The sequence below is a fragment of the Micropterus dolomieu genome, linkage group LG16, assembly GCF_021292245.1.
Source record: "Micropterus dolomieu isolate WLL.071019.BEF.003 ecotype Adirondacks linkage group LG16, ASM2129224v1, whole genome shotgun sequence".
NCBI classification, from domain to species: domain Eukaryota; kingdom Metazoa; phylum Chordata; class Actinopteri; order Centrarchiformes; family Centrarchidae; genus Micropterus; species Micropterus dolomieu.
In genome coordinates this window covers 16,331,625-16,354,763 of record NC_060165.1, presented here as the reverse complement: position 1 = coordinate 16,354,763, position 23,139 = coordinate 16,331,625, and the positions used below count along the sequence as shown (strand labels likewise).

General features: G+C 41.8%; 1 protein-coding gene across 1 annotated transcript; it reads right to left on the bottom strand.

Annotated features, from left to right (window-relative positions):
* Nucleotides 1-883: 883 nt before the first annotated feature.
* Nucleotides 884-6,039, bottom strand: btg1 (B-cell translocation gene 1, anti-proliferative). Its single transcript, XM_046072027.1, has 2 exons — nucleotides 5,598-6,039; nucleotides 884-1,891 (listed from the first exon to the last, which is right to left on the bottom strand). The coding sequence occupies exons 1-2, from the start codon at nucleotides 5,740-5,742 to the stop codon at nucleotides 1,488-1,490; spliced, it is 549 nt and encodes a 182-aa protein (XP_045927983.1). The 5' UTR covers nucleotides 5,743-6,039; the 3' UTR covers nucleotides 884-1,487.
* Nucleotides 6,040-23,139: the final 17,100 nt, after the last annotated feature.

The following is a 23,139-nucleotide window of genomic DNA, read 5'->3' as shown; positions in this document are numbered from 1 at the left end:
CCCAGGGGGGGGGGGGGGGGGGGGGGGCTGCCGGGCTGGAAAAAGGGACACCTCTAATGAGGGTCCAGGCAGCAGACTGAACCAGGCTGGCTCACATTAGCCCGATACTGGTTTTAAAAAAAAATATAATCACGAATGGCTCACAATTCATGACAAAGAGGTCTCCGTAAGGCAACCCACACATAAGGATAGGAGGCATAAGTCTCTCCCTTATACAAGACCTTGGAAATAGCTAACGTAAATGAAAATAGAAGGCTGACAAAGCCTGGTGTTTTTAATTCAAGTTAAAATTAATCTCTGAACAGTCAGTGCTCAAGACCTCCCTTTGGTCTCACACAGCCATCACTTAGTCCAGACCTTTCAGACTAACTTTGTTTTTCTATCAGCAACACAAACCACCATCTGTGTCAGGGGATGGGGGCTCAGCTCAGCATCCTGCCAGAGTGAACAGTGCCATATGAACAGATGACAGAAGGTTTCCAACATACCACCAAAAATACTCCCCACCTAAAATCATCAGCTCTGAAATGTTCACATATACAGTGTTTAAAAAAAAAAAAAAAAATAGGTTTTGAAAGTCTCAATGTAATAGACAATTGTCTATTCCAACGTGGGAGCAACAGTATGAACAACCAGCTAAAAGTGAGGAGGGCAATAAAAACTGAAAAGATGACAGTCGAATGGATGGAATGCAGGCGATTACGTCTATAAAAAAAAAAACAAAAAAAATAATAAAGTACACATCCCACACAATCTACGGTCAAAGTGCATTCAATGTCAATTCTAACAGGGCCACATGACCAAAATAGACCCCCCCTTTGCTACACTTTGAATTTTGATGATGCAGGAGATGACAGAGTGGTGTAAGGAAAAGGGGGCAAACTTAACACAGGAATTTTATTGTGAATTTCAAAAACAAGGCAAAAGGCTCAGTCTAAACCTCAAATCAAAGCAAATTGAATAACCTCTGGAATTTGAAATTCAGGGGGTAGTTCCTGGTAAGAATTCCTCATAATTTAGGTTTGGGTGTTTTGCAGCGGTGTGTTGAACATATACCCATAGTTACCACTAGGAAAAGTGCAAAGTCAATGACAGCCCCTTCTGAGATGGAGCTGATCACCATGTTTTGTTTTTTTTACAGTTGGGGGGGAGGGGGTTCCTGGTTGGTAAGATGGTTTAGCTGCCCCAGCAGTTTCATTTCCACAAAGCCTCTCCTACAAAAACGGAGTGCCCAGCTGATTCAATGACACAACAGATGATAATGGGGGGGGGGGGTTAAAAAAAAAAAAAACAAAAACCAAACCTACAAGGTTTCCATCACCTGGACGATAGGCCACATCCTGTTTTTTTTTTCCTCTCCTTTTCTCTTTCACTATTTCATTTCATATTCTTAGCTTTAAAAAAGGCTCACCCTGATCTGGTCATATGATCTGACCTGCCACGGCATGACCCTGAACAAAGGTAGGCAGGGGTGACGGTGCGCCTCTTTAACTGGACACAGTCATCATATTGTAGGCTTTGGAGGGACTGGTTCTGCCCAGCACCATCAGTTCCTCCTTGCAGCTGATGTGACTGTCCACCATGGAGCCCATCGGCCCGCTGTTTCCTGAGGGGGAGCCGGTGGTGGCTGTTGCCGGCAATCCTGGGGGACAGGGCTGTGACTCGTACAGGACGCAGATGGAGCCATCCTCGCCAATACGGTAGGAGACCTCGAAGGGGTCCACCCACAGAGTGAGCTCACTGGGCAGCACCAGGTAGAGTTGCTGGATGGTCATGCCGATGCGCTGGCCCGCCTGCCACACCAGTGGGTCCATCTTGTGGTTTATACGAATGCAGCGGTACCCCGAACCCTTGCAGGGCCTGTCTGGGAACCAGTGGTGCTTATATTGCTCTGCAGGGATAGAGCAGAGACAAAGAGGATGGAAAGAAAGTTTAGCTTTGGAGTTATTAGCACCAGTTTGCTTTTTTATTTTACCAGGAAAGAAATCCATTGAGATTTTTAATCTCTTTTACAAGGACGTCCTGGCCTGTAGGCTTGTAATGTGAGCAAAATAAAAACACACACCACATTATATGCGCTGATGAAGGCCCAGAGAAAAGAGGCCAAATGGAAAAGTGTTGAGCAGCTGAAACATTACTGACTTGAAGCGTGGCTGTGTGGGTGAGATTGGTGGTGAACTGAGGTCGAACAAAGGTCGCAACAGAAAGTAACAGACTGTACTTTGTGTTAGATAAGTCCAATGTTTTAATAAACATCATGGTTGTAAAACTGTTTTGGGAAAAAAAAAAACAAAAACTGTCTGTCTAAAGGTTAAAAAATATAATTTCAAACAAAAGTCCATTTTGCTGTGTGTACATTTGGGTTGAGCCCAAATGTTAATCAGGAACACTCCTTAACGGGAATACATCTTTATCTCATCCATTACTTTTTGCCAGGAGGCAACTTAGGTGGTGATAAAATGAGATCAGACATGTCAAAACTAATCAAATATATTACCATGCAAAAAAAGAATGTAGTTCAACTTAACAATTCTGCCAACAAAAAACTTGTTACCCATTCAAGGTTGTTACTATATAAATGTATGCCTTGCACTTTTAATATAGCACGCTGATCATGTGGATGTTTTACTAATGTCAGATTAAATAAATAAACAAAATGTACTTGTCAATGAGTGTAGGGTGCAGTTGTGTGCACTAGACAAAGAGAAAAACAAACAAACAAAAAAAAATCCCACAATACACCACCACCTGTTACAGGCCTGATAAGCAGCCATAAAAGGCTGCCAGCGGCTGCCAAGGCCTACGTGACAAAAAGAGGGCCAATGAATTGCACAATCCCTCCCCTGGCCATCGTCAGTGTCAAAGTCTCCCATGACTGGCTGAACAAAAACACCAAAAGTGTCGAAGTCCTGGCCAGCCATTTGGGGCACGGGGCTCTACCTCTTAAGAGAGGATCCTATTTCTCTAAGTCAGAGTGGAAGTTTTTAACGTGCAGTGAAACTAGTGACTCAAGGTGTCGCAACTCCGAGAACGCTTTGTCTTAGCCACTAAAATGCCCAATGGGAGGAAAATTGTGTGTTGACTGTCTGATTTTGGGCGTGTGGGGAAGTGAAAATATGGCTTAATCTTTTCCTACGCCAAAAGTTCACTTTTAAAAACAAAAAAAAAAAAAAGGGCTTGCTAATTGTTTTCTAGGGTCACTGGATCCGTGTTCTTGTTCTGATTTCTTCATTTACTGACCTCCCCACCCTCGGGAACTCACCTTCTCAGTCCCCATTTACTCAAGGCTCATCCATATTGAGTTCCCGCTGATGCCAATTTCATTATGGTCAGTGAAAAACAGCATAAGTGAAGTAGGCCAGCATTCAGGCTGGGCCCCGGAGGCCACCTGTATGCACCCCCTCCCCTCTCCTTATCACAGAAGGCGGTATACCGCTGAACTAATGGAGGGGCTGGCACTTGTGAAAGAGCACAAGGGGCTGGTTGATCTTTCAGCCTCAGACTGAGCCACAAAGGCTGCTACCTACAAATCCTGGAGCAGCTGGGAAAGGATCAGCTCCATACGGCCTATTCTTAAAAACGAGGGCACATGGAAGGAGAGGAGGGGGGAGGAAATGGGAAGCGGAAAAGTAAGACGACGAGTGTGTTCTTAACATAAAGAGTTTAACAAAACAGCTGTTTATTCATTGTTGCTGACCATGTACACTAGAAACACATCAACAGATTCTGCTTTGGCCGGGCAGTTGGGTATTTTCCATTTGAAGCCATTTCCTGGCAGTGCATCAAATCACAACGCCAATAAAGAGGAAGAATCGAAATCCTGCTAACTACAATTACACAACTATTGTGGTTTCAATCTGGTCACTGAGACCAATTTCACCCCCCCTTCTCTTCGCTCAGCACAAACAAGAGGAGCTAGGCACTCTGCTTTCCAGCACGCAGACACAATAGTGAGTGATTGTGAGGTTTCCCAGCACAAAAGAGCTCTGGCTGGCCTAGTTTAGCAGCAGCGAGCCCCACGGGGTACTACCACACACACACTTTTGTTTCCACACACTTGCAATCATGTTTTATCATCATTGTAATCATTATAAGAGTTACAGCAGAGTCTTTTTAAATTTGACCTGACAGATTAAACCCTACAATTCTAAAATTATATACAAATAAATTCACAGCAATTTGATATAATGGCTGTATGTGCACTAAATACAGGGTGGGCTGCCCTTGTTTCCGTGGAGATCCCCTCCACTCCTTGAGCACTGCCTCCATCTGTAATGTCCTCAGTTAAGCACCCACCAAAACATCCCCTCCCCCACAGCCAACTCCATTCAGCTCCAACTTTTGTCTGTTTACAAACACTGTCTTGGAATAGAGCTCTGAGACATTGTCAGTTATTTGCTTTAACCAAAACATCCATTCCTCAAAAAAAAAAAATAATAATAATAATAATAATATCCATCATAATATAACACTATTTATAGTTATTAATTTTTGTGCTTGGGATATTATCCTGATTTTACTGAAAACCAGGGATCTACAATGAACATCCTGTTTTTTGTTTTTTTAAACATGAGTGAGCTCCTTATGTAGGAAATATAGGTCATCGGCTGTTATGTGCTGCTCAGTAGATGAGGGAGGCAGATGTATGGCAGCTTTAGAGGCCTGAGACTGGAATGCGTTTACAGCAGGAAATAAGAGACAATCCCCGAGCAGCGCTGTTCTCTAAAAAGTCATAAAACAAGTTAAGCCAGTGGGTAAAAGTAAGAGGATATATGTAGGGTCATTTTCCTGGGGAATAAATGGAGTAAAAAAGGTGATTTGATTTTCAGTCACTGTTGCTGAAGCCATTTAAGGAATAGGAGATGCGGTTTAAACAAATAAGAATTATGTTTTAACTTACACATGTAAATTTAAAAAAAGACCAACCGAAAAACAGCGTGTATGAGGGTTATTAAATTTCTCACTGGCGCGGTCAAAAGCAAAAATGATTTATTCAAATTGGGGGTAATGTATGAAAACTCAAAAAATAAATTCATTTTCAGAGCCCAAAGTTTGGTCTGATATTGTACGCTTTTATTAACATATTTCGTCAAATGCATTACGTAATTCGTCAGCCTCCACCAACTCACTGGGGGCTGTTTTTCTAAGCTCTCTGAGAGCTTATTCGACCGAGGCGCACTTCCTTGTTTGTGCCAAGCGTCTCTTTCCACACGCCCCCTCCCCCTTTTCCGCTTCTTCCTAACAAAGTAACTAATATAACAGCCTGGTTTTGCTTCTTTGTCAAATAAAATACCTGTTTTTAACAATTTAATCGTCGACGATTCGCTGCAGATCGCTCACCGTGTTTATACTTGGTCGCCCCCCCCTTTCCGATGTGCGCACACAGTGGTGCGCGTAGGTATCGCTGATAGTGAATACTTAAGGAGAACAAAGAAAGGCTTCTTCTGACTCATTCTAAAACCAATTAGAAGCCGAATATACGACTTTAACGCTAAAACAAAACCTAAACTAAACATGTGAAAGTGTAGTTTACGGTATGATGCGTTTTACAGTGGTGGTGGGTGAGCGCAAATACGTGATTTTTCTGGTTTTCTTACCTGACAAAATGTCCTGTAAGCTTTGGCTGAACGTTTGGACCTGTCGATCGTTTACGTGTCCTTTTACCCTCAGAAATCTCGTCAGAAATCCGACGGCGGCGTTGATCTCTGGTTTCATCGTTCCCCGGGCACAAAGGGTATGCATTGAGAAAAAAGGCAACGGCGACGGTCCGTGCGCGTCTGTTTTTCTCTTCGCGTTGGTTCGTCGTTCTCTCCACTTCTGGGCAGCGATCCTTATCTGGTTGCGCTCGCGTTGTTTCTCTTTGCATTTATTTGTCGAGGTAGAGGGATGTGTCTCTTTTCAGAGAGAGAGCCCGGGTGCTAGGACGGTTCAGTGCTGGGAAACAGACGCCTGTTGTTGGTAAATACAGGGGGTTGGGGGTGGGTCCCTTGGTGCCACGTCGACCAACCCTCCCTGATTGCTTGCTTCCTCCAGAGTGAAGCTGTCGGAACTGCAGAGCGGGTTTTTATAGAGCCCCCTCCCTACCCACGGCGTCGTCACAAGCCGCTACAGCAACAACAGCTCACCAATCCCGGCCCTGCCTCCATCTGACGAGCCACATATAGGAGGAGTGCAGCGTTCACGTCACCGCTCTGAAAATAAACAGAGGGTACACAGCATGAAACCGCGCTGCGTTCACAGGCGGTCGGAAATACGGCCCGTACAAAGAGAGAGAAAAAAGAAACAAAAGCAAACGACAACAAAGAACAACTCACACGGTGCTGGTTGAAGAAGTTCTATCCTACAGCAGCAACGAGTAACTGGATACACCAAAACTGTGCTACTTTAGCCTATGTATTCTATAAAGACCAAAGAATGACAGAAAATGTATTGCAGTTACATGTAGTTTGTGTGTGTGTAAAAATCCAATCTCTTCTGGAGCAACAGAACATCTCTGATCGTCTTTTTGCCCTCTTCCAGAATGTACAAGATTTGCCCCAACTTCCCTGACGTGCAGAAAAAAATATCTTTTATGTTCTCCACTGGCTTAGATTAAACTGAAAGCATTCATCATCATCCACCACACTTAAATCTTAACCTAGTAATAATTTCTTTTTTTTTTAATTATCATGTTTTGTTTCTATCTTTTTAATTAGCATTTTAATGTTACTGGTCATATTTCCTCTTTGTATAAAAGTTTTGTTCCATTGTCCCATTTAAAGGGAAAAAAGTTTTTAGCCTTCATCGACTTGATCTTATAATGACCGCTTATTTCATCTCAGTGTCCTCTAATAAAAGCAAAACAATAATAATAGAACACATTACACTGTTTTGTTATCCAGTTCAGTGGCAGTGAGTGTAAAATCAAAGTAGACTTCAGTAATTCAAAACCTTTAGTGGTAGCCTGCTACTACTTCACATGTAGCCTAACGGTCAGATGTTTATGATCTAAGAAAGGCAGGCCTCGTTTCAGCTTCAAAACATCTAATGGGGTTTATTCAGCTAAAAAATAGTCAAATTTCCGCTCATCAGTTTATATGAAAACTGAAATTCAGAGGTACGTAGTTTTCACTGGACAGCATTTGTTTCGAATGTTCTCACTTTTCCGTTCAAACTGTATTCCCTGCAGAAATTCCCCAATTTTTCACAAGCATCCACAATCAGAATGTATCGAGGCTAATGTATGTATGTTAAATAAAGCTGTGGGTTAAGGCCTAAAGATATAAAAAATAATTAAATTTAAACTAGCACATTATAAACCTAGTTCTGTTTTACATTACAATATCTCAATTTTGACCTACCAATACGAGCCCCACAGGTTGATGGATTGTTTCTGGTAGTGTATGTTCAAAGTCATGATTTGATGACTGCTTAGTTTCAGATTAGGCCCTGGTGGGCAGGCAAGGGAACAGCTTTGTGTGTGAGACAGAGGCAGGATGAGAGAGCGAGGCTGTTTACATTACCATAGTTCAGTATATCACCTCAGTGTCTGGTTCTTTCTTGCTGTCTTTCTCAGTGTGTATCTGTGTGTGTGTAGGTGAGCAGGTCTGTGGGTGTTTATTCTCATGAAACAGGAAGAGTCTTGATCAACTGAGAAAACACATCTTGTGTGACCCCGTTGAACACAGGGGAGGCAACGCTGTGCCAGGAGGCAGTCAAATCTGCTCTCTTTTCAGAGACCAGTCCCTACGTGCTTATTAAAATCAGTGGAAAAGTACAGGCTGCTGTGCTTTGTTTGTTGCAGACAGAGCCACGATGACCCACTGAGTGCTCCAATCATGATGCAATCAAACAGACCTGGACCACACTATTTGGCTCAAACACTGAGCTAAAGGTGTACAGAGGCACACACAAAATGTAGACGTGTGTATTTGCATGTGTGCCCAAAAGATACAATAACTATCAATGTAATAGTGGTTCAACGCCGCCAACTCAAAAATTCTGACTTGCTGTCATGTATCCGACCGTTCAACTGTCTTGTTGAGTCTAAATCTCTTTAGTGAACTGACATGATGACATGGTGAGTGAGAGTTTTGACTGCTACTTCACACACAATGTATGATATGTACAGCAAAGGTCTTTAATATAGTAAGAGAAATTTAAAAATTTTAAAGGTTCAGTGTTCATTTTGCTTTATCTCATATTACTGAAAAAGAATAAATAGGATTTTCTCAAATCCTGCAAAACAGTAGTGACGTGTGGCATTAGTGCACCTGTATGCAAAATTAACACCCCTCACCCTTGACTGGCCTCTTGATAACCACTTCCACAAATACTTACTCAAATCCTGGTCATGTAAAGTAAATGTCTTCTTATGTGCCCAGGCAATTCCAAACAAGTTTGCACATGTGTAAACCCCCCACTTCTCTGCATCACACATACACACCCACAGTTACGCACCACCTTGCTATCTATTGAAATAGTGGAGAATAGTGGAGAGTTTCGGCGTGTTGCTGATGTAAACTAACCCCATGTGTTATTTGCACATGTTGTGGTTTAACAGTTTCATTTCCCACAATTCATATCTGTTTAACATGTTAACATCTAGAGATTTTCACATGTAAGCTGCGACTTTTCACATCACTCCAACATTCCTCTTCACAGCAGTGGAGTAAAATATCTTGTAGCCCAGGATCACTGACCCAGTACACTGTAATGTTCAGGTGAGTCTGCCATATGAGACCACAGAAGCAATGGGTAAATTAGGGCTTTAAAGATGGGTCACGTAAGAAAATGTATTTGTCAACATAAACAAATTTTGTTTTTTTAGTTTATTCTACTATTTGTCTCCTTTTTTTCTTCTGTTTCTCTCTTGTGCTGTAAAGCAATTTTGAACAACTGGGGTGTATTTTAAGGGCTATATAATTAAAGTTGAGTTGACTTTAGAAAATTACAAAGGTGTTCGTTTGTTTGTACACTTCAAATGCTTCAGGATTCATTAACATTTTTCCAAAGCGGGATGTAAAGCTGCTGGATTTGTTTGTAGTCGTGTTTTAGAAATACAGTCACCAAAAGTCTGCTGGTTTTATTCAGAGGGATTATTTTTATGTTTTAAGTTTTACCTTTTGCAATGTTTTATGCAAAACAAAATGTAAAAAACAAGAAATACACAGTTGAGCATAATCCACTTCTCTGCTCTCTAAAATTATTGAAATATTTGGCAAAATATGGCTACAGTAATTGCACGATTATTTTGATCAGTCAAGCGTTCGATTCTCAAATGACACATTTTGAGTGAAATATCACTTTAACTGCAATTTGTATAGGTCACACAAGTTGCCACCAGTGTGTGGAGATGACTCACAAACACTACTAGAAGCTGCTGGAGGAAGTCAGCTTCTGTCCCCTTTACGCCTGCTGGATTTTCCTCCCGGGAGTGCAGCAGCAGTTGCAGCAGCAGCAACAGCAGCAGCAGCAGCAGCAGCAGCAGAGCAAGCAGGAGATTTGCAAGCAAGCACGATAGCGCACATCTGTATCGCACACAAAACTGTGGACAGGCAAATGCCTGATTACTGACAGTGTGTGGGGGTGTGCGGTTGAGTTTTGGCAGCTTGGCAGGGGAGATAAAAGTCAAATAGGATAAAAGAGAAAGAAAGAAAGTACATGCAATAACATAGTGAGCTTGTGACAAGTAATGAAACCTGGAAAACCCCAAGCCTTCCTGCTCTTCTTGATATATTTAAAGTTGTAGCAAGTAAGTAGTAATGTTGTGGACACCTGAAACAGATACAAACAAATTGTCCTGTACTACTGGTTGTTTTAAAAGTGAAGGCCACTAGTACTGGGTAAAATATGACCCTGGCTGTTGCCAGACAAGGGTGGGGTATCCTGTCGTTACGTCGGGCCCTCAGCCCTCAGTTACTAATGAATGGAGGTTTTTATCTTGAAACCGCACGTGAACTACAGTAGAGGAAAGAATTTCAGGTCGGGAATGAAAAGAGAGACCTTGGCTGCTCGGTTGTGTGGGCAGAGTTTTTCCAAACACATTCTTCTTTCAAGGTGGTGAACACACACGGTGTATATAAACATGCACAGAGACACCAACATCTGCAGGTCATACAAAAGCTAAACCAACATAGGCCGCCTTCATCCAGACATGAGACAAAACAACGCCCCTGTTCCCAGCACACACATCAGTACACAGAAACATGCAGATCTAACTAATGGCAGATAATTATCTGTCTCTTTGGGCAGGATCCGGCTTATCAATTGAGTGCAGATTCAGTGTCAGTGAAGTGTGTCCCTTTGTACAGTAGAATGTGGGATTTCTCACTACCTGACCGACTGAGCATGTTTGTGTTCACTGTACACAGCCTGATTATACCTTAGCCGTCAGTTATACAATGCCAATGGTAAGAGCATTTACTCGAGTAGTTAAGCACAGTATTTAGGTGCTTGTGCTTTACTTAAGTATTTCTATATTATTGAAAATATTCTATTTTTAATGTTAGCCAATGTTAGCAAATTTTAGGTAGATGTTGTAGGATTTAGGGCATTGCTGAATCAGGACTTCATGACTGGAGCGTACATGTAATGACCAGTAGTATAACTGACACTATTGAGTGAGGACTTTATGGCTCTATTTGTTATGAGTCGTGGCATGTGGTGGAAAAACACTAGTAATCTTTAGGTAGATGATGCGTTATAAATTACATTACTGAGTCAGGACTTCATGACTCACATTTACTTGTGCTACTGTTACACAAGGTCTTTGTGATCGCAGTGGCCACTGTTCAGCAAAAGTTAAGTTCATTTCCTTGATAATACTATTGTGATTTATAAATGTTGCAAATGTATGTGTGTATAAATATTTTAATTTCAGGACTTTAACTTAATGGAGTATTTTTACATAGTGGCATTCCCACCTTTACTAAAGTAATCAATCTTGATACTTTTTCTTCTACAGTACAACACAAAACACTCAACTTAACAACGTAATGCCCACCATTACAACATTAGTATGTCCTCACTGGAATAGTGTATTCTTGCTTGTTTGGGAGAACAAAATTGTCTGGTGATTATCACTAAATATATCACCAATCAACATAAAAAACACTCTCACACAGAACAATTTGTGGATTATCACCTAAAGAATGTAATCAAGCATAATTAATGGAAATGAAGGTCTCAAAGACGAGTGATGTCATTGTGCTGTGAAAATATGGGTGTGGCTCAGACAGGGTAATCACTCTCAGAAAAACAAGTTGGAGGAACTCTCTGCACCCTTCTGACTTTGATGCGTAGTCTCCAGGAAGAGACTCATCTGAGAAAACCACAAACTTTCCATGATGCTCTCTCTGTGTGTCTGCTAATCTTAATTCAAGCAGGAAGCTATCCCAGCCTCCCTTACCACTGGACTATTGCTCTGTGTGGTGTGGCTTAGCCTTGACTTGACAAAAATGAAGCAATGTGCACTGTGAATGCCTCAGCAACCCCATTTTCTTTCTACAATTGCTCTCCTGTAATATATTTTTTCTACTTCTGATTTGGCTTAACTCTCTGTATTTACTTAATTTATTTTGAGGTTTAAGACCAGATGGATCCCCAAAGCAAACCTGACCTGGAATAAGCACAATACGGCTTCTTCTATAGCTACATTCTTTTATTCTAGTTCAGACTCATAGCTCTCCAGAACATCTTGAGTTATTCATGTTCTGTGCTTGGTAAGACAAAATATGCCGCATGCACCAGCTTTCAGCTGGAAGGATTAAACTTGTCCATAGTTATACATATTGATGTACAAATTATTCAGTTCCTTTTTCCACTCATACATGAAGCTCTCCATGCCAAGTGACTCAGTTCCTCAGTATTCTAAAGCCAAAAACAAGAAGAAAGCATTTACACGACTTTACACTTTACACATCTATGAGTTTAACAATATAAACCCTGTATAGCGTGTGTATATGCCTCTGTGTGTCCGCGTTGTGTATTAATAGGAGTGACATTTGAGATAGTGGGGGGCCTGTCAAGACCAGTCAAGTCCAGTTTTGAAAGATGATACCCAAATGTTCCCCTCAACATCTTCATGTGTCTGTGAATCACAGGTAAGACATAAGTGAAATGAGCAACATAAGTGGTACATTTGTAAATTTCAAATTTAAACTAAATGTCAAGCTTCAAATATAAGCCACAAAGTATGTGTGTGTCTTATGGTGTCACGGTTTAAATATCCTACCAGCAGATATACATTCAAACCTATTACAGCCGTCTGGGCTCCAAACTGCTTAGCTGCATATAAATTATTTGCTGATGACCTGCATGCCCTTTTAAGGATGTTCAGCTTGTGCTATTGCATAACAATAAAGGCTTTATTTCTCCTGTATCACCAGAACAAGATCCAGACACTGTACATGGTACTGTCAAAGGAATATTCTATCAAGGATTTAATTGCACATGTTGTGGTTTAATTAAATATGCACTACTTGTAGTCTATATCTCCGAAAAGCAAAAAAAACATCTCAAAACATCATTGGGAACGTGTCAAACTACTTTTAGCCATGTCAGCGGCATGGCTCTGTGGGATGGCAGTGTTGGTCTGTTGGTTGGTCCATTGTTCCAGATTGAAATATTATACTATCAACTATTGTAAGGATTTGCTATGAAATTTGGCACAGACATTCACATTACCCTCGGGATGAATTGTATTAACTTGGAAATTTCCTGACTTCTCATCTAGTGCCGTCATCTGGTTAAAATCTTGGTTTAATACTTTGGTTTATGACATTTCCATCAGTCTTGGTTGTATTTGGTAATTCGCAAATGTTAGCATGCTAACATGGACAAATCATATTATCATTGTTATTGGGAGCATGTTAGCAGCATGACATTATCATTTAGCTCAAAGCAGAGCTGCTGGCATGTCTGTAGATTCTTAGTTTTGTTGATACTCAAATACAGATTTTTGCAGTGTGGTGGTGTTTGTTAGCACCATAGTCTGCTACGTCTTCAGTCTTCTGCCAGATTATTTGAGGTTTTAAACCATATCTAACCCCATTTAAAGATTGTATTATTTCTGTAAACTGTGCACTGTGTGTGTGGATCAGTGCAGAGAGAGTGCACATGCTGACTGTCTGTGTGCGTATGTGGCATATTGAATGTGGCCTTTGCTGGTCTCATGCAGTGGCTTACTGACTTTCCCTGTTGGAATGGCCAAGTTTCAGAACCCTGCGGCTGAGTCATATACACTCACACACACACACACACACACACACACACACACACACACACACACACATACAGACAGAATGAGCAGGCCACATAGCATGGTGTCTGACTACAGCACATTTGTTTGAGATATAAATATGTAACATGTCGAATTAATATTACATACATGTGCTTTGCACTTTATCTGGGACAGTCTTCACATATCTTCAATGTAACTCTGCTGTTTGAGGAACTGCTGGATCCTGTGTGCTGCTGCAGAGCCTGGATTAATGCCATATTATATTATGCCATAAGTGGATATTAAATTCTGATTGGTTGAAGAAAGAGTGTTATTTTTAGTTTTGCTAAAATGGACACTTAGAGAGGAAGCATTTTGATTGCCATTCTATAGTGAGTAAGTGAGGAAAGTTTGAGCAAGTATATTGTAGAAATATTTGACACTGGCAAAAGCCATATGAATCAGTGGTTCCACTAATGCCTACAGCAGCTAAATGGGAAAGCGTATTTAAAGGAATAGTTTGACATTTTCAGAAATATGCCAAAATTAGTTAAACGGTGAGTATTACTGTTATATCAGTGACAGATAAACTTTCAGTGTACACAAGGTAGTGAACAATTAATATGGAGACTCTGAACTAAGCTTAAAAAATACACAATGTGTCATTTTTACATTTGGACAGAGCCAGGCCGGCTTTAACAGGCTGCAGCCTTGTGTTTTTTTCTCTTTTGGCTAAACGAATATGTGTATATCCCAAAATGTTGAGCTATTACTTAAAGTTTTTTTTTTGCATTCAGCTTATACCCAGGAACTTTACTTATTTTTTCAGACTGACCTCATACTTACAATATATTATCATTGTTCATTGATTGCCTCGTATACGCAGGAAGCCAATCTGTCTGCCATATAACAGTGTTGCTCACATTATAACTTCAAAGACCAATACAAAGTGAATCATAACCTTATCATTCAGGTAGATAAGAAGGAATGCATGCAGACACACACAGGTTATATCACTGACTCCTGTCAGTATACCGTGTTTCAACTTAAAGGGAAAAATTGCCATACTGGATCCACCCTGTCTCAGAGATAAAAATGAGAGATAGACAGAGAGAGAGAGAGAGAAAGCAAGAGTGTACATGTGTGAGCGAGAGTCAGTGACTTTGCTGCCTAAATCCCTAAACATGACTCACGCTTTAAACAGCCTCAAACAGCTTGGGATCAAATCCAGTCTGGGCCCACGCAAGCTGTCATTTCACCGCGAGCTGCTATTCATGACACAAGCTATAGTTTCACAGGGCACGGCCGTAAGTGTAGAATAACCCAAAGTGTACAGCCCTCACCTTCAGATCTGCAGAGAGATAAGCAGAGCAGAGACTCCAAACGTGCAATAGGGGCTGCCGTGACCAGATGTTAAGATACCTCATTGTGACTCACGGGTTTGTTGGATTTTCCATGTTGTATTTGTGTAGCTGCCGCCATGAAGGTCGGTTTGTCGAGAAGAGGCTCTGGTACACTTGTGGATAGTATCAGTCATGAATGCAAGTTTTCCATGAAAATATTGAACAATGTTCTATCTAGTAAAGGTGTATATCAGTACATTATTATTGTCATTTATTATTATTTCTATTTGTTTTGGCCTAATGACCAGCACAGTTAGAAGCCGTAACCTGTACTGTACTGCAACTGTAAATATTGATGTTATGTAAAGGAGGAATGGACCACCAGTCAAATAAAGGATTAGTCAAATAAAGTGCAATGCACTAAATACTCATGCACTAATATTTTTGTACCAATGTTCCCTCTTTCCCCAATAAAATACTAGGGAGTCATATCATGCACCTCAATACACATTGATTGTGGTAATACCTCCATGCTGTTGCCAGCAAGCTGAGACAGGCAAACATGAACTTGGCTCAAGTAAGTGAGAGCATAGACGTCAGCAAGTAGGCATGATAAGAAAGAGATATATCTGATTGGGCATTAACATCTAGCCTGAACTCCAAAGTTTCCGCTGCCCCTGCAACGTAAGCATGCTGAGCTAATGCAGTGTGGTGGTGTGGCAGATACAGTGCTCATGCATAGAAATCTGTCCATGGTGGTTTGCCTCAAAACTTCCAACTGCTACAGTATCTGTCACTTCTCCTGTTTTAACCCTCTAATCACTCCTTACAGTAACACTTAAAGGATAAGTGTGGTAATTTTCCTAGTGTGCCGTTTTCCTATGAAAAGACCAAAACCAATGATGAAATTGTCCTCAAAACTAGTACTGTTTATGTACCTAAAGCCTGATATTGCTTATTTGTCTGTTCCGCATGCCTACATTGCTGGTGAAAAACTTTTAAAATCACATAAATTAATCACATTGTTGCATCAAATGACATTTCCATGAACAAGGGCACTGTTATTTTTTAGTCGGTCCCACATACACTGTCTTTCTGCTCTAAATACTTGTGCGCCAAATGTGTATTAATCTGCGACTGAATATAGTTCAAATACTCTAGTTGGAATAATGTTTTCTAAAGACAACAGTGTCCAGTTGATTTAGGAAATGACATTATTTTTTAAATAAAAGCATATATTTTGGTTTAAAGATTTACATCTTCAGTAGAAGCCAATAGACTTAGGCTGAATAGGATAGTGAGGTCTGTACTGAGAGACAGTCTAACACATTGTTGGTTTTTGGTCATTTCATGGGCCAGCTTTATCCTTTAAACTAAAAATAATAAAAAATTACAACTTAACAGGCTGGCTGAACTTTACTACTCCCATATATGGGAGTTCTCTTCCAAGTAAAAATATACCCTTCTGTCTTATTTTGGTGACAAACACTTTACTTTACCATATGAAAGTTATGGCTATTTCTGGTTGACTCAGTGTCAGGAGACATGCCAGGGCATGTAGAGGACCTGCCAGACCGATAGTTAGTCTTTGTGACGGCTGGGGTTGAAGTGTGGGTGGTGAACAAAAATAAAGCCAATCAGCTCAAATTTCACTTTCATCCTCTGTGGTTATAGACCACGCTGTGTTCTTAGCATATAATAGGTAAGATAAGAGGATTTTGGTAGATAGAAAAATCTAATACGTCTAGACATATTTTCCTATTCTTCAGTTGTAAGTAGATTTTAGCGTGTGCATGTGTGTGTAAAGAAGTGTTATTGAACTCTAACCCAAGAACAAGCTGTGTTATGGCAGTTCACAGGATGGTATGTTGGTTAGTTATGTCAGGACATGTTTAGTTGAACCATAATGACTCTTAAGTTCCTGCAGCCTGTCTAATTTCTCAGGGCTTGTAAAGCCTGAAACATCACTGTGAAGACTTGTCATGATGGATCCATCCCCGACATGTTAAAGGAAAACAGCCCTCCAGCCCAACCACTGTGAGTCAGGTTAAAGAGTTCACAAAAAAGAGAAACAGCAGGGGCTATAGTTTTTCTGAAAATGATGTGTTGTTGTATTAATAATGTTTTAAAAAGAGGAAACACTACTTTTTGAAAGCGTTTTCAAAGGGAGGTGTCAGTTGCTATGGGGATGTCCACAGATCGTGCTCCCATCCTCCGAGTGGGTTCAATCCAAACATCAGAAACAGCTGAGAAGCCATGGCTGAAACACACAGGAACAGTCACAGCAAGCATTCCTGTGGGTGGACAGATGAAACCTCACAGAGGGGAATGAATGTGATCACGTACAGACTCAACAACAGGATGTGCTGCCATTACAATGAATGTCATGTGGCCCCTGAGACTAAAGAGTTGATTGAAAAATCCTTTAACAACCCATCAATTGCTTTTTAATAAGCTTTTCTCTGTGTAGAGTTTTTTTCTTCTCATTTTTAATTTGCTAACTATCACCTCTCCAATCTCTTAAATGTTCTTGGCAAGGAAACATTGCACTGTGGGTCAATAATAAGTAATAACAATATGGCAGCCAAGCAATGTAAAACAAGACTAAGAATCTTTAATAGTAGACATGCTAGCAGTTATGTGAGGCTGCACTTAGGCACAGTGGTGCTGTAACTTGAATGCAAACATCAGCATGCTAACTTGCTCATTATGGCTAAATTGCCGAAGTTAAGCAAGTATAATGTTCACCATCTTAGTTTAGTGTGTTATGCTAACATTAGCATGCTAAGTACAGCTCAGGCTAATAGAAATATCTTTTTGCAGCTATTTTGGCATAAAGCAAAGTACTGGACAAATTGACATTTTGATTCGAAGAGATGAGAAGTTGGATCAAAAAAGCTAATACAATTAAATTAATGCATGCACTGAATTTCATGATAATCTATCTAATAGTTGTCGAAATATTTCACTCCAAACTGCTAGTGTCAAACTCATGATGGCTCTAAAGGAAAAGTCAGGGGTTCATCAATGCCTTTAGGATTAATTGTTTGTGAACCCTGAATGTCTGTACAAAATATTGCGCCAATCCATCCAGTGGATGTAGAGATGTCTCAGTGGATAAGAGAAAACGTTCATCTGCAATTGGTGCCAGAGGAAAAGTCAGAGGATCACTGAAGTCATCCTCTGGGGATCATGTATGTCTGTACACATTTTCATGGCAATCCATCAAATAGAAATCGTGTTGCACAACGACCTCTCGAGGACCAAGCCAGCACAGTGCTTCGTAACTCATTTCCATCAGTGTGAATTCGATGCAAGGCAACTTATAAAGCACTTTGGATAAAAAGCGCTACAAAAAACTACTGTCATTTTGATTAGTTAATCTATAAATAAACAGTTAATTACTTATCCAATTAAATTTGTTTTAATGTAGGTAAATTAGAGAAACACATGGATGCAGAGCCTGTAGGGAATGACCCTTCACATGTTGATGCTCAAGGCTTGCACATGATGCCACTGCTTCCACTGAGACATGTTTCACTTCCTCTTTGACACCATTTTTAATCCCAGTAGACAACCACAAAAATGGTTCAGATGTGTATGAGAGTTTGCTACAAGAGCTCAAAATCAATGGCAGTCATCCAACATTCTGACCATATGGCAACTAGGCCTCTCAGGACTGCAACAAAGAACACTAATCTGTAGTTGTCAGCTGAAGCCCATATAGAAGCTATAGAATATGACAGGTACCACTCCCCCCTTCCCCCATCGCCATCCCCTAGGACAGCAGGAGTTGTGAGGGACCACACTGATCCAGGCTTAAGCTCTGACAGGCCTTGCCTCCTACCTCTGTCTCTGCAGTAATTAAATAAGTGCCAGTTGTGAGCAGCACTCAGGAAATTGGCCCTCCGTGTGCAGCTCCTGTCTCTGTTGTCAGTGTTTTCAGGAGGCGGGCACAGGTGGTGGAAGCAAAGAGGATGGCGACTGCAAGGTAGAAAATAGAGAGAATGACAGGAAAAGTGGGCACTGTGAGAAGAGAGGAAATTAAATGAGATGGCGAAAAGTGACAAATTGAAAGACTAGATTGGGAGACAAAAAGCTTGCGTGAAATGTCTGTCAAGACTTGAGAGGACATTAATGTGCTACAGAGGAAGTGTGAATGTCACAACATCTTTCCTCTCTCCCTCCAACGAGAGTGATGTTATATCCCGGGTGGCAAGGGCTGTGTGCGAAGTGTTTCCACACGACGTCACTTTATAATGTAAGGGCAAGGGTGAGGAGATGTTTGTGCAACAGTGAGAAGGACTAAGTGTCCTTTCAGAATTAGTGAGACAACTGCAACAGAGAGAGTGAGATTGTGTCAGTGTGGCCTTACGAGTCAGAGAAGACAGACCTGAGACACTGAGCTGCATTAAAAGCAATTGTAAGAACATATAGTAAAATAATTCCCATTACCATTGCACACTGCTATTGCATTACTGCCTGACCAACTCTGAACTCTTCCTACAATAAGTACTGCAAGTTATTAGATATATATGTGTGTGTGTGTGTGTGTGTGTGTGTGTGTGTGTGTGTGTGTGTGTGTGTGTGTGTGTGTGAGTGTGCATTAATGCATTATGCAATGCATTTAGACAACTTGCTGAAGTTCAAACCGAGCATCAGAATGGGGAAGACAGGGGATGTAAGTGACATTGAATGTGGCATTGTTGTTGTGGCATGGAGTATTTGAGAAACTGCTGATCTACTGGGATTTTCCATCCATCTCTTGGGTTTACAGAGAATCGTCCAAAAAAGAAATTATATTCAGTGAGCGGCAGTTGTGTGGACGAAAATGCCTTGTTGATGTCAGAGGTCAGAGTAGAATGGACAGACTGGTATGAGATGACAGAAAGGCAACAGTAACTCAAATAACCCCCGTTACAACCAAAATATGCAGAACACCATCTCTGAATGAACCTTGAAGCAGATGGGCTACAGCAGCACAAGACCATACCGGGTGCCTCTCCTGTCAGCTAAGAACAAGAAAGTGAAGCTACAATTTGCACAGGCTCACCAAAACTGGACAATAGAAGATTGGAAAAACATGGCCTGGTCTGATGAGGTCAGAATATGGCATAAACAACATGAAAGCATGGATCCATCCTGCCTTGTATCAACGGTTCTGGCTGCTGGTGGTGTAATGGTGTGGGGGATATTTTCTTGGCACACTTTGGTCCCTTTAGTACCAACTGAGCATCGTTTAAACGCGACAGCCTACCTGAGTATTCTTGCTGACCATGTCCATCCCTTTATGACCACAGTGTTCCCATATTCTGATGGCTACTTCCAACAGGATAATGCACCTTGTCACAAAGCTCAAATCATCTTAAACTGGTTCCTTGAACATAACAGTGAGTTCACTGTACTCCAATGGCCCCACAGTCACCAGATCTCAATCCAACAGACACCTTTGGGATGTGGTGGAAAGGGAGATTCGCGTCATGGAGGTGCAGCCGACAAATCTGCAGCAACTGCTATCATGTCAATATGGACCAAAGTCTCTGAGGAATGTTTCCAACACCTTGTTGAAAGTATGCAACAAAGAATTAAGGAAGTTATGAAGGCAAAAGGGAGTCCAACCTGGTACTAGCAGGGTGTACCTAATAAAGTGGCCAGTGAGTGTGTATATACATATATATGTATATATATATAGTAGTAGCATTGCATCAGATCCATATTTTAACCCAAGGACGGACGGACAGTCCTGATCATGAAGGATCCCCTGTCAGGCATCATAGCGGCTAAGATGAATAGGCACATGGCTCAATACATGGACAGGGCCCAGAAGGGAATGGGTAGTAATACCAGGAGAGCCATGCACCAGCTACTGGTTGATAGAGCAGTCACTCGAAACTACAAGACCAGGCAGACCAATCTGTGCACCGCCTGGATTAACTACAAGAAAGCCTATGACTCAATGCCACATACGTGGATACTGGAATGCTTGGAAATGTACAAGATCAGCAGGACACTAATAGCCTCCATCAAGAACTCAATGAGGCTGTGGAAAACAAGTCTGGAAGCCAAATTAAAAGCCAATTGCACAAGTCACCATCAAGTGCAGCATATACCAAGGTGATGCACTATCCCTGCTGTTGTTCTGCATAGGCCTGAACCCCCTCAGCTAGATCATCACAAAGACTGGCTATGGATACCGGTTCCGAGGTGGAACAACCATCAGTCACCTCCTCTACATGGATGGCATCAAGCTGTATGCCAGAAATGAGCGAGACATTGACTCACTGATCCACACTACCAGGATCTACAGCAATGACATTGGAATGTCGTTCGGACTGGAAAAGTGTGGTCAATGGTATCAAAAAGAGGGAAGATGTTCAGAACCGAGGGGATTGAACTACCAGAAGGCCACATTGCAGATGTTCAGGACAGCTACAAATACCTTGGGATGCTGAACGGAAACCATGAGGAGGCAGCAAGGAAGTCCGCCACAGCCAAATACGTACGTAAGGCATGTCCTGAAAAGTCAGCTGAATGGGAAAAACAAGATCCGAGCCATCAACACATATGCCCTGCCTGTCATCAGATACCCCGCTTGTTTAATAAACTGGCCAAAGGAGGAGATAGAGGCTACTGACATCAAGACAAGAAAGCTCCTCACAATGCATGGAGGGTTTCACCCCAAACTCAGCACCCTGAGACTGGCCAACAAGGGTAGCGAAAGAGGCAGAGGGCTAGTGAGTGTCAAGACCACTGTCCAGGATGAAACAACAAAGATCCAGGAGTACATCAGGAAGATGGCCCCAAAGATGAAGGGCTTAGTGAGTAACAGCATGCACCACAGACAAATAGAAGAAGTGGCTGATATCAAGAAATCCTACCAGTGGCTGGAAAAGGCTGGACTGAAGGGCAGCACAGAAGCACTAATCATGGTGGCACAAGAACAGGCACTCAGTACAAGATCAATAGAGACTGGGGTCTACCACACCAGGCAGGACCCCAGGTGCAGAATGTGCAAGGATGCCCCTGAGACAGTACAGCACATAACAGCAGGGTGTAGGATGCAGGCAGGAACAGCGTACATGGAATGCCATAACTAGGTAGCTGGCATAGTGTACAGGAACATCTGCCATAAGTATGGGCTGGAAGTCCCAAGGTCAAAATGGAAGACACCTCCTAAGGTAGTTGAGAATGACCGAGCTAAGATCCTGTGGGAATTCAAGATCCAGACTGACAAACTGGTGATGGCTAACCAACCAGACATCGTGTTGATCGACAAACAGCAGAAGAAGGCTGCAGTGATAGATGTGGCAATCCCAAGCGTCAGCAACATCAAGAAGAAGGAACACGAGAAGCTTGAGAAATACCAAGGGCTGAAAGAGGAGCTAGAAAAGATGTGGAAAGTAAGAGCAAAAGTGGTGCCAGTGGTAATCTGAGCACTGGGGGCTGTGACCCCTAAACTGGGAGAGTGGCTACAGCAGATTCCAGGTAAAACATCAAAGGTCTCTGTCCAAAAGTGTGCAGTCCAAGGAACAGCTAAGATACTGCGCAGAACCCTCAAACTCCCAGGCCTCTGGTACGACGATGACACATACCACCCCGCAAGGGGTGAGAGGGGGATTTTTATATGCCCTATACATAAATATTTGGCAGCAGCATTCTCCTGCTGAATCCTCTCTTGGCTGCAGAAACTGGGTTCCTTGGTATTACGTTGTCTTCTTTGGATTTGAGGTCTTACCAATGCCTTGTCAAGGAAGAGTCGTCTCCTCTTGAGCTTGTCTTTGTTCCAGTTGACAAGAGCGCTGGACGCTGAGATGTTGAAAAATATCATAAGCGGTCAGCTGTAGCCAGTCACCAGCTTTTCCAAATAGTCTCCCCTCTCCTTTTGTGGCACTGTAATCTATCATTGTGGTTTTTGGATGCTCCTGTCACAGATTTTCCCATCCCAACCCTTTTTACTGGGGCATGTGCCCCTTTATCCATGTGCTGTGCCCAAGTGAAATTGTCGAGAACCCTTGGCGTTGTTTTTGGACATTTAGGGCTTCGCGACCAAGTTAGCAACAATTGGCAACATCTGCAACGTCCGGTCAAGTTAGCAATAATTTATGTGCAACGTCCGGTTACACTTTCAAAATAAAACTAGTGGTTGATGTGAAGAGGCACATTGTTATGATATGAAACATTGCAAAAAACGAGTCAATGTTGAAAGTGAGTATTTACAACATTGATGAGAGAACTAAGAGGGACTATCCATCTGTGCACAAGAAGAGAAAATAACGAGAGTGACTAAACTGAATAAATGAGAGTGACTTTCGAGAACAGCAGTCAGGTAAACTTGTGTTCTCTCCTCTCAAAGTCTGATGTGAGCAGCATGTGTAGCTGCAGTGAATCTCTCTCTGTCTGTCTTGCTAACCCAGGTGAGCAGTTGACGTTCAACAATGTTTGTAAACTGCAGCAATGAAAAGAATACCAGATCGCACATGAACATGTGCTCATACCCATGTGCGCATGCACACAATGTAACTCGTGCATCTGGCTGAACGGTGCTACAGTCTGCAGCCGGACCTCATTGCATTCCAACAGCAACATTAGTGGGAC

What these genes read in the sequence shown, in the direction of transcription:
- btg1 (XM_046072027.1), bottom strand. Translation starts at nt 5,742, where the DNA reads ATGCATACCCTTTGTGCCCGGGGAACGATGAAACCAGAGATCAACGCC. An exon ending in CTTACAGGACATTTTGTCAG is followed by an intron (nt 1,892 to 5,597) that starts GTAAGAAAACCA and finishes CTATCCCTGCAG; the next exon opens with AGCAATATAAGCACCACTGG.